This window comes from Cygnus atratus, unplaced genomic scaffold (genome assembly GCF_013377495.2).
Source record: "Cygnus atratus isolate AKBS03 ecotype Queensland, Australia unplaced genomic scaffold, CAtr_DNAZoo_HiC_assembly HiC_scaffold_55, whole genome shotgun sequence".
Classification (NCBI taxonomy): Eukaryota; Metazoa; Chordata; class Aves; order Anseriformes; family Anatidae; genus Cygnus; species Cygnus atratus.
Genome location: NW_026110161.1, coordinates 1 through 12,002, shown reverse-complemented (window position 1 = coordinate 12,002; position 12,002 = coordinate 1). Strand labels below are relative to the sequence as shown.

The 12,002-nt window shown below is 51.1% G+C and overlaps 1 protein-coding gene across 1 annotated transcript in view; it reads left to right on the top strand.

Annotated features, from left to right (window-relative positions):
* The window catches only part of LOC126913114 (neuroepithelial cell-transforming gene 1 protein-like), a gene marked incomplete at its 3' end in the record, with an annotated part of 44,666 nt that extends 32,996 nt beyond the window's left edge, over positions 1–11,670 (top strand). Inside the window, exons 4-6 of the mRNA XM_050716938.1 lie at positions 9,774–9,881; positions 10,660–10,827; positions 11,608–11,670. Coding sequence (XP_050572895.1) covers positions 9,774–9,881; positions 10,660–10,827; positions 11,608–11,670 — 339 coding nt within the window. The remainder of the gene's footprint in view (positions 1–9,773; positions 9,882–10,659; positions 10,828–11,607) is intronic.
* Between the last annotated feature and the right edge of the window lie 332 nt (positions 11,671–12,002).

Sequence of the window (12,002 nt, the reverse complement as noted above, 5' to 3'; positions counted from 1 at the left end):
CCAAACATTGTCAAAATACGAGTGGGAAGTTATAACCTGAGACCACAGTTACAGCAGCCACTTCCTTCAGCACTGAGCCGCCCCCATTCTCATGTGCCAAAACATTTCCCCCCTCCTTTTTGGGGGGAAAAGGAGGTATTTTCTCCCCATATCATTTCTGGAGCAACACTACAACGTTGGGCTACTGATAATTGTCTGGGTAAGAAAGAACGGAAAGCGAATTGCGGTGCAGGGGCAGAAACGAGAACTTGAAGACAGGAATTTGTTAAGCAGATCTTTATGCTTCAATACTGAGAGTTACTTTTGCATTTCAGGTAGGTTTATGAGCTACTTTTTGTTAATTGATCGCGTACAGACTGATTGCATGTTATCCACAGTTATGTAAGGCGTTAAATGATTCACGGGAGGAAGCAGTCCTGTGTTTTTTGAAGGCGTGTGTATCTTGATGTTTGCTAGCAACTGGATAAATAGTTTTCAGAACATGACAGGGAATACACGGATGCGATAGTGTATTTTACCAGAGGCAGAATGAAGCCAAGCTGAGTAATATGTAAGAATCACGTCTTGTCTGGATGATGTTTTCTGCTGGTTATGGGTTGTCTGTGTAAGGCTTTAGGAAGAGGGATTCCACAGAGGAAGCGAAGTCTTAGTGGAGACCCTTTTATGAACCTCCATGCTGTGTCCTCTCCAAGCCTTACTCACCTTCAGGGACCAGCTCTGTGAATATTACTCAGCCTGGCTGCGAGAGGAGTCCAGCCCAAACAAGCCCTGGAGTTGTGCTCATGTTGGCAGCAGAGAGAGACCGTGACGCTAAAGCTGACAGCGACAATCCTTCCGGGGAAAGCAGATGAAACCCGAATATTCTTACGGTAGAAAATGACTTGGAAGAGAAGAGGAAGGGGGGGAGAGAATCCCCGTGTGTCTGCATTCTTGCTGGTCCAGATCACTCAAAACCATCAGCGAGTGTCTTTCCGTGGTCAGAGTCCACAGAAGCTGCTTGGCTCGAGGCAGGGATAACGCAGCATAAAGAACACGACGACATAACGCAAGAAACTGCAGCCATAACGTCTGCCTTTGAAATATATATCCACAAGCTTTAAAGAAACAACCAAAACAGTCCCGCCCTCCTCCCTTCCCCCTCCCAAAGATATAACCGCTCGCGAGGACTTTTATGGCAGTTTTATTGGCGGGTCTGATTCATGCAAGAACGTGCCCGTGCATAAGTTACAAATTTGTATTTGGAAACAGGCTTTGATCAAAATGAGTATCGCTGGCATTGGCTGCACCGTGCAACCGAAAAACAACAGTTGGCACGCGAGAAGGTTGGGAGCTGAAGTCAACTGGAGCTTCTCACGCCATTACTCTGTTGTTCGGGCAGATGTTGTGTGTAATAATACCACGAGCTCGGACGGTCCGTGTTTTTGGGCGTAGCGTTCGTATTCATAAGATGGAAATTGCTTTCCTGGCCTGAGCACACAAACTTTCGGCTCGGGGATGGTTGAGGTGACTCTTCCTCCAGAGCTCTGCAAAATGTTGGAGGCTCTATTTCAGTAAAAATGCATCTACGCTGCGGGTTGTTGTTTTTTCCACTTGTAACTGTATGATGGAGTTGAATGGCAGCTAATTATAGTGACCTCCCACCATCCAAAATAAATGCTGGATTCCAGACCGGCTCATAAACTTTTCAGATGACCCAATAGTCTCTTGATGGGTCATAGCCTACTTTTGCTCATTTTCCAGAAGACTGCTCTGAATTTGGCTCCGAATATAAATATCTGGGAGTGGAATGTTAAACACAGCTCATGGACGGTAAACAATGTTGTGTACAGCAGCGGGGGGCTGACAGCCCCGAGTACGTGAAAATGGATGGGAGATGATTGCCTGTGGAGATCGTCCATATTCCAGTCCTTGAGCATGTTATGCTGTATATAGCATATTAGGAATAGCTGTAAAGTTAGTGTGCAGTCGGATTTCAGTTCCTAGTAAGCAGGATTTCAAAACGGACACGCACAACAATGAAAACGAATACGCTATGAATGTAATGGATGCTTTCGTTTTCCCCGAGACTTCAAGCCGCCGAAGGGATTAAAATGTCGCAGGTTCTTTCTTTGAAGAAATTGAATCCAGATGTCAGTCACGTTGGAGGCATCCGGGACCTGTGAAAACTGGGAAAAGTGCCCGCTGAGGAATACCCCCCTGCCTCCAGGCTGCCGTGGTGCACCAGCTCGGGTCTTTTCCTTCGCAGCCAGTGGCAGAAGCGAGATCTTTTGTCTCTGGCTCCTCTCTGCAGCAGCAAACATCCTTCTTGCAGAGTTAGGTATAAACTAAAGCAACCCCAAGCGCCCTGGCTGATGGCTGGGGCTGTGTAACCTGGCCAGACCTGAACTGTGAGGACATGGAGGGTGCTGGAATGACTCTTCCACTGAATATAGGCTGAAAATCACATTCCAGGCCTGCTAGGATTTTATATTAACTGTGTCTGCCTGCTGTTCTCGCACGTGATTTGCTCGAGTATTGTGAAGAGAAGAGACAGGAAAACAGGTCGTGAGTGCTGGCTGCCCAGGACACGGGTGCTGGAGGACACCTTCAGCTGTGGGGGCAACATTCCTGCTGCCCCGAGTGGTCTGCACGCCACGCTTGGCAACCCCTGGCACCAGCCAGATGCCACGTGTTGTTTAAGCAACTGAGTGTTTTTAACTGTGAAAACTTACCACAGTCTGGAATTGCAGACCAGAATTCGGATGCATGTTTTCTTAGGAATTCCTCGTTTGTTAATCTAAAATTTATTTGATGATGCTCTGGGGCTGAAATAACAAAATGGCACGTCAGTATCCCCAAGAGCACTTGTGTTTAGTAGCAGTCCTACCCAGAATAACACGCAGGAGCAAAGAATGACGTAGGTATGAGGCTGCGCAGGACGTCAGGCAAGCAGCTCGGTGTAACAGCAGTCCACCCTTCTCCATGGAAATGAAAACCCAAACTAAAAGCGAGCATTGAACGATGAGGGCTGGGTGACTGTCACTCGAAATCCTCCTGGCTCCCTAACGCGACAGGAGGATAGGAGTCACCGAGGTATTTCACTCCTAGAAGTGAAAATCCACGTCTGAGTGTAGGGGAGGAATGCTATTAATACCACTGGCAGGAGAGCAGGAAGAACTGGTCTGTTACCGTCGCTCTGTGCAGAGACCGGCCGGGCGGCATTCTCCTGGCTTCGGAGTCCTGGTGTGGGCCGGACCCTGCCCAGCAGCCCAGAGGGGTTGGGGAAGGCACAAAGGCAGCCGGGGTCAGGGCAGAGGGGTAAAGGGGCACTGGGAACACAGAGGGAGATGTTGGCGGGTAGAGGGAAGCTGGGATTGTGGTGTGGAGTGTGTAGGGTACAACTCCAGAAGTCGGGCTTGGTAGCTTCTGCTGCAGGATGAACGAGTTTCCTTTCTTTTTCCATTCGTTTTGGCTTTCTTCAGAGAATTCCCAAGTACTACAGCCTCCTTCAGGGTGGTTTGCCCACCAGAGTGGTTTTTGCCCACCTCCCACCCTTGCCATCTTCAGGCTTCTCCAGATTTATTCCCTTTGTGTGCTCGGCGCTGCATGTGGGTCATCAACTACCCACACGTGCGCATCTCCACCGCGCAGGTGGATTTTACCTTGAAACAGTGCTTGATCTACCCAGATCGGCTGTGCAGGACACGTACCCATCGCACGTGCTGGGCCAGGAGCAGGCGGGGAGCCCCGGTGTGTCAGGCTGGAGCCTTCAGTTCCCTCTCCATGACTTCATGAGTCTTGCATCATGGTGAAATAGGCAGCCTCAGCAGGTGTCACGCACAAACAGGGATCTCCCAGCGGTGAATCGTCCCTTCCCCGAGGGCTCTGCAAGGAGAGGGACAATTATTTAACTCTTACATCACAGAAAACACTTGGGATGGCACGAAGTGCTCCGAGAAGCAGGACATCACGTTCTGGTCCTAACGAGACTCGTTCAAGAGCCGCCCTTGTGTGTGTGTGTGGCTCTTCACGCCTTCCCTCCCGGGTCCCAATTGTTCACGTCCTATTTTTAGTTGGCTCTGCACATCTCCATCTCAGGAAAGGGAGATGTCTGGGTCGAGAATTGTTCCCCTCTCCCAACTCAGGGCCCTTTAGAGCACGCTTATCAAACCTTTGTCCTTAGGTTAGAGGAGAATCAAGCTTTTAGGCACTCCCAAACCCCCGATCAAACTCAGTGATGGGTTTTCCAGAGTCACAGTCCCGTTGGTTAGTTGTCGTCTTAAAACCAGTTGACTTGACTAGAGGGAAGGGAGGTGACTGGGCTGACCGGGATCCCCCCATCTGAAGGACCTCAAGTTTCTGAGAATCCTGCGTTGGGCGACCCTGAATGTTGTAAACCCTGACCCCCAACCGAGGTTCAAGGGGCCTGGATTTCCAAGTTTTCCACCCAAAAGACACAAACAGGGCCAAAATCAAACCAAAACGGGCCAGGGGAGAGGACGACATGACTGGGGCTGGCGGGGCGCGAGCCTTTTTCCACAAAGAAGGTGGGCGAGCACGGCCAGGCAGCCCTGCAGCCACCCTTCTACCACCAAACAAACTCGGTGCGTTTCCACCAGCACAGGAGACCTTTTTACTTCAGAGGTCTGTGGCGGTGCCAGGAATAATAGGACTGAACAAACAAACAAACCCTACAAGCCCCGCTGCATCCATGGCCGGGCCTGCTGGGGCAGGCTCCCCTGGGAGGAGAGGGGGAGCGGCTCGGGCCCTGCCAGCACAGCTTTGGAAGCCGAGAGCCGACTTAAAAGTGCAGGTCTGGACAAGAATTTGGGTTTTTGAACAGGGAGGGCTGAGGCTGGTTAAAAAAATACCACAATTTGTGGCGGCAAGCGCCTCGCGCCCCTGTGGCGGCAACGAGAGAGAGACCGTGAGGAGAAGCGCGTCCCACCGCCAGGCCTGAGGGGCGGCTGAGCCTCAGAACCACAAGTGCCAGGAGAGAAAAAGAGGGGAAATAGCCCCAAACCAAAACACGCGTTTTAATTTGCCTCTTTTTAACCCGAATGGTTAAAAAAAAGGAAAAAAACAGAAAAAAAAAAGTGTTTTCCAAACCACTTTCTGTCACAAAACGTGAGGAACGCTCCCCTCGCCCCTCACAGGTTCCCCCCCTTAAAGCAAAGCCTCCCCAGCTCCCGTTTTGGGGCGTTTTTTAAGGATTTTAGGAGAAAAAAGGCAGGGAAAGGGACCGGGGTGGGAGGGGCGAGCTCCTGAGGGAGGAGGGCGGGGCTATGGAAGGGGGCGGGGCTTGGGGCGTGGTCCCGACCGTGGCCCCGCCCCCGGCGGTGAGGTCGGGGCGCGGCGCGGCTGCGGGCGCAGAGCGGCGGGGGGCGGTGGGGGGCGCGGGGCGATGGTGGCGCCCGGCGAGCTCGGGGGGCTACTGCCCGTCAAGAGGACGATCCGTGTCATCGACGCCCAGAACCAGGCCTTCAGGGAGCAGGAGGTGAGCTGGAGATGGGGAACGAGGGGGAAAAGAGGGGCCGGGGAGCGGGTTTTTGGGGGTCTGGGGGGGGGATTTTGAGGGTAAAAGAGGTGGGTTTGGGGACAGTGAGGAGCTAGGTGCTGCCCGGACCCACCTTGAGGTGCAGGCTGTGATTTAAAATAAAAAAAAAAGAAAATCAACTTTTTGTTAAAGGCTCCCGCTGGAGGGTAGTCCTGAAGGCGGGGGGCGAAGCGGGGCTGCTCCGGGGGGCTCTCTGCGTGCGCCGTCTCCTCCTGCTGCCAGGATTTTGCCTTATTAGGACCTCGAGCCAAAGCCGAAGTGTTGGTGGCTTTTTTTTTTATATATATATAGAGTTGATTTTATACTGTGTTGTTATGCAGAGAGGGTAATTGCGTTCGGGGGAGACTATCGCACGTCTCCTGCAGGGACTGGAGGCAAAGTCCAGCAGTCAGGCAGAGACTGGCGGCACTGGGCAGGGCGTTATTGCCCCGCTCGGGGACAAGGGGAAGGGAGCTGCAGGCAGCTCTGGGGCCAGCACACTGCGCACATAGCCCCCACCTTAAAGCCCTGCCTTTAAAACAGCCCCATTTGGGCAATCGCCTCCTGCAAAAGGGAAAACAGGTGCTGGGAGAGAAGTGAAATAAGGCAGGTCTTATAAATATGAATAAATCGCCTCTAATACTTAAAACGTACGTGTTTGGTATGGTATAACCGGTGTGCTGGGTACTGGTTGTGAAGCTGTGGGTCAGGGCTCGAGCGATGCCCCCCGAGCAATATTCCTGGCGGTGCTGGGTACTCGTTTGGTGTCAGGAGCCCCCAAATTTTGGGGCTGAACGCTCCCATCGTGGCGAGCAGCCCCCTGAATTTGGGAAAGGCAGAGGGTGAGGATCTCGCCCCAAGGTGCCAAGCGGGAGCTGGGGGATTCGCATCGATCCCAGGTAAAGGTGTCCGGGACAGAGGCGAGCTTTGCTCAGCTTTCACGTGGATCTTAAAGATAGTCAGGTGGCGATGATCGCTGGCAAGGAATATTCGAGTTGGTGACTTAAAACCTCCTCCTGCATTCCTGGTTTAATTAATCCAAGTTCGGCTGCGTGCGGTTTGTCGATTTGTCACCGAGTTTGTATGCGTTGGGTTGGTGCTGGCACAGCGAGCATTGTCCTCTGTTAAATGAGCCCTGTAAAACCCACTAATTATTACCCAGCGCAGGGGAAAGGTTGCGTGCGTGCGTGCTGCTAGGGGAAAAACTGCTTGGCTCAAAAGTAGCTGGTTTTCTTCCGAGCAGCAAGATGCAGTGCCTTCACAACGTGAATTACCTGCGCTTAAAAGAGAAGCCCTTGAAGCACCGTAGCCTTGCCCTCCAGCCGAGGCACTGAGACAAAGATTTACCTTTTGTGTGGACGTTCACGACGTATTTGTATTCGTTTCTAATAGAGTCCCTTGGGGGGAAAAAAAAAATGTGAATGGAAGTAGGAGAGCTGTTGAACTCCCCAGGGTTTTAATTGTGTCGGGGCTGTAAGGCTTACGGCTGCTAACTTGTTACGGAAGCGTTGCAGACTTGGTTCTAATCTGGGCTTCTGTAAGGAATACAGCGTGGAGACAGTCGGATCATTGTTTGCAAGTACAGAACTAAAAAAAAAAAAAAAAGAAGTGCCGAGCCAAAGTTATCCCTAGCATGAACTGCGCCGAGGCTCAGCTTACACCGTGGCTGAGTTTGACCACAAGCGGAGGATCGCAGTACGTAACCCCCAGCTGAAACGCAGATCACAGGGAAGGTGAGGCTTCTAAGAGGGAGGCTGTCTCCCTGCCTTGGATCGAGTGATACAGTTGGAAGGAGAAGAAGAAACAGATGCAGCTTTCTGGCAGTGAAACCGTTCCCGTCTGAGACGGGACAGAGAGTGGGATTTCTTTTCAAGAGAGGGGAAGTGGCCTTTTGCTAAGCTGCATTTGTAGCGCGCAGAAGTTTTTCTGTTGGCCGAACACCCCGAGGGAGCACAGGGCACGGACAGAAAACGCTCGGGTCTTGCCGGTCTGTGAGATTCCTCCCTCTGCAGAGCAGAGAAGTGCTGCTCGGGAGCTGTGCTGCCTCTCGTCCACAAGAGCAGAGCTTTTTGCTCCCAGCCTGCCTTCGCCTGTCTCGGTGCCCACCAGCTGCTGTTCCAGAAGGTGCCAACTTACGGTCCCGCAGGGACAGGGAGCCCCTTTGTGCCGCCTGGCCCGAGCAGAGGCAGGAATGCCTGCCGCGAGACCTCGTGCACGTGTCGCAGATGTGCGGGGAAGGCATCCGCACGTGTCCCTTCGCGTAGACGGCGTGTCACTGTATCTCGTTTCTGGCCAGCCTGCCGAGCTGACCCTTTAACGGCAGGCTGCGAAATACCGTGCGAGCATCCTGAAGCACCGAGGTTCCTTACTGTTAATTTTCAGTGTCATGTTTTTCCTTTCCGTGCTATTTATATCCCTGGCCTTGCCCGAGCTGTGTGTGGCTCACGCCTGTATGTTTTCTGCTCACGTTCCTGTAGTTTCGTAAGCTTCTCTTGCCTCGTGTCCCTTTATCCCGGTACACGGATGCGTGGCTTCACAGAACTAAATTGCCTATCCTTTCGCTCCAGCCAGAAACGTCTGTAAGTAATTAAAGTTTCCTCGTTTCCTGAGCACAGCCTGCGTATCCAGCCTGCAGGATAAGCCTTTCCCAACCAACATTCCCTGAGAGCGATGGCTCGAGGCTGGCAGAGGGGACAAGCGACTGCAGCATCCCCGGTGTTGAGCTTAAACCCGCTGAGAGCCGGGGGCCCATGCTCGAGGGTGCCCTCTTGGAGCTTTCCCCTTTCCCGCAGCGCCTCCGTAGTCCTGAGATTACCCAAACATTTCGAGCGCAGCCTCAGACACCCTTTGTGCGGTGCCGAGAGGTCTTTGTGCTCTGCATCAGCCATAAACCGTCGCGTTTCATGTTCCTCCCTGCGACTTTGAGGGCTTAATTCAGTGTGAGCTCAGTCCTGTGTTGCTTAACGCCGCTCACAGACAGAGGCTCCTCGGGTCGTGTTGCTGAGAACGGATCTTGCGTACGTAGCTCTTAGGTTTCCTCAGTCCTTCCTGGAACCCAGATCTCTCTGCGGGTTCCTATTTCCCTTTTCTGCTTTCAGCTTCTGTCACATCGGTGCCACGCAGGAGCAGAGGGTTTGGGCTCCCAGTCCTGCAACCTCCAACTGGAAATGGAGATGCTAAAGAGCTTGGCCTAAGCAAGCCTTCACCTTTTAGTCCTTGATACAGGAGAGGAGAAACTTAACTGTAATTAACCAAAAACGTCTAATGAAGTTTTGGGAAAGTTTTTAGGGCGATTGAGTCAAAAAAAAAAAATTAAAGCTTCCATCAACTTATGCTAACCAACTCCAAACGAAGAAACTTCCTTGTGCTGATGAGTCACGCCAACGTGTGCCAGATGCTTAGGAGCACCAGGGCACCTTCCCTGGGCAGTCCCTGCAGCCCGATATCTTGATCCAAAATTCGTAGGGTAGTCAGCATGATGTTAAAAACCGATCAGAGCTCAAGCACCAGTAGGTTTCCTTGGGACACCGCCTCATTTTTGGCAGCCTTTGGGTCAGGGCAGTGTTGAAAATGCTCTGGGCTCGCGGCGTGGATTAGCGGCGTAGAAAAGCAGAAGCTCTGCCTTTCAAATCTAAACACGGAGAAGAAAAATTATGATGAGTTGCCGGGGGGGGGCAGAGCAGGAGGAGGAGGAAGCTTTGTAAAACCGAAGGTCTTAAACTTCATCTGCTTCGAGTGTGCGTAGCCCTCGCAGGAATGTTCAGCATGTGGTCATTTGCCATTTGTTAGAATAGCTGCTGAGGCTGTCCTGGGCTCCGACTGCTACTTTTCTCTCCAAAATAAAATTAAAATGGAAAAACGCATTCTTTCGACAAAGGAAAACATGATAAAAGGGAGAAGCAGATCGCAGCTCCATCTTTAGACGAGTCGCCTGCCCTGTAGAGCCGAGTGCTTCGGTCTATTTCTGTTCCGAGCCATAACGGTCTCTGTTTGAGCCTAATTCTGAACTCTGACGTGTGTGTTATCTCGCCTCTTCTACACTGGGCAGAGTTTTTGCAGTTTTAATTGTAGCCCTAAAGTTCAGACAAATATTTACAGCCTCTGCTTTCCATTTAAGATGAATGGCCACTTCAAAACGCTTTCTTTGCAGTGTTTCCCATTCCTTAAGGGTGTTCATGCTTTTTAAACCTGCCTGGACAGCTTGAGAAATGAAGTGGGAGTCACAGCCAGTACGATTTGTTCTCTGCTTTATTTACAGGAGCCAAGCAATAAACGGGTTCGGCCTTTAGCACGGGTCACATCCTTGGCGAACTTGATCTCTCCTGTAAGAAATGGTGCAGTTCGGCGCTTTGGGCAGACAATACAGGTAAAAAGCAGAGTTTTCTAGCCCTCTGTGGACGTGTGGGACAGTACTGGCTGTAGTGGGGGGAAACAGGCACGGGGATTTCCAGGCAGCTTGTGAAAACCTACCGTAGGATTCGTGCAAGGACAGAAAGCTTGCTTGGGGATGAAGAAGAGTTCAGGAGTTCAGAGGTGGCTCCCTAGGTTGTTGAGGGCTTAGGGAGGGAAGCAAAAATAAACTTCAGATAAGGAGAATGGTGTTGGTAAACCGTTGCAGCACTCGAGATATGTGTATTGGAGCTCGTGTCTAGATAGAAGCGAGCTGACCTTGCTGTTTAGCGATGATGTCAGGGACGTGTTGCCTAAGGAACCGCGTGTGTCCAGGTGCGATCGCTGCTCTGTCTCTTGCAGTACCACTGCAGATCACGAGAGCAAAGTTCGCCTGGCGTCTGACTAACCCCCTTATAAGCAGAGTTATGATCCTAATTTATTTACTTCCTCATACCTTGGAAATAGACCCAAGCTTTATCTGCCCGTTCTCCTCCCAAGCGCTGCTGCTGGATCGGTGCAGAGAGGCACGTGGAAAAGATTGCCAGTCTCGGGGCTCTTGGGCCCTTCTCAGCAGCCTGATTAAAGTGTTCCTTTATCTGAGGAAAAGTGTCTGGGTGTGTTTTCCTGCCCTGTGCAGCAGAGGAGGATGAAGGATTGGGAGGGGTGTGGGTAATACTTCTGCACTTCTGAACTGTAGGCTCTTTTTTTTTTTTTTTTAACTTTTTTTCTTTTCTATTCTTTAATCCCTGTAGTCATTCGCCCTTCGCAGCGACAGCAAATCCCCTGGCTGTGCCCAGAAGTCATGTAGCAGATCCGCTGCTCCCACCCCTCCTAAAAGAAGAAACAGTGTCCTCTGGTCTGAGATGCTAGATGTCAACATGAAAGAATCCCTGAGCACCAAAGAAATCAAGCGCCAGGAGGTAAGATGTCTGTTAAACAGCAGGACTGGCAAAGGCAGCCGAGGCTTGGTCCACTTCCTTGGTGGGAAAAGGAGTAGTGAGCATCTGTGGGTGATTGTGTCTTCCTGTGCACCTTCATTTCTAAACCACTAGATTTATTTCAGTGCCAGGCATGGGAAAAGGTAGGCTGCTCTCTCTCGAGTCACTAGGGAGCTCGTCTCCCCAGTTTGACCCTTCAGAGATGCCAAACTCTTTCCACGGGGGTGCTCAGCATTTCTGAAATTTGAGACCCAGCCGCGCCGGTTGCTTTGCAGCAGACCCAAAGTCGGGTTCCTTGTAAAGCCAGCTGTCTTTCTCTTCGAGCTCTTGACAATTGGTTGAAAGCCAAACAGCGAGGCCTTGGCTTGCCTTTTCCCTGTAGTTCTTAGACAAATCTTCTCATGACAACACAGAAGCTGACTAAAGACGCCTGGGATTTGACCTCTGCGGTTTTCTGGGTTTTGTTTTTTTCGTGCTTGCCTGTGTAAAAGCAGTGATTTAAAAGGTGCTAATATTTAATTTGGCTTGTGCGTGAGCGTCAGAGCTTTCACACAGTTGTAAGTAACGTAGCTTTCTCCAGGCTGGGAAAGCCAGCAGATTTACTCGGGGTTGTCATGCCCAGGTGGCATAAAGCGATTCAGATGGCAGAACCGCCTATTCAGGCCGAAGAGACAGGATGTACATTATGTTAGCTGAAAGGCTCTTTCAGGGGAAAACGGGGATTAAAAATGACTCTCCATGCTTTTATCCCCCTCCTCACAGGCAATATATGAAATGTCCAGAGGAGAGCAGGACCTAATTGAAGACCTGAAGCTTGCCAGAAAGGTGAGTGGTTTTTTCCTGCAGTCAGTAATCACATTGCAGATAATTAAGTTTACTTACCCCTGCAAACATTACACATCAGCTTTGTCAGGCCTAGAATCCACCTTTAGGAAACTCTGCTGGAAAGCTGAAGCGAGCAGTCCTGCAGTGCTGGTTTGGGTGCAACAAACTCGGCCCTAAAACGATTGTGCTTTGCAGTCCTGCACAGCTAGTTGGGGAATTCCTCTCCCAGAGGAGAACAGTTCAGACAGGAAAGCCCTTCTCCTTTTTAGGCCTTGATGCCTTTATACAGAGTTGTGGATACGATGTTGTAACATGGATCCAAGTCGATGTTA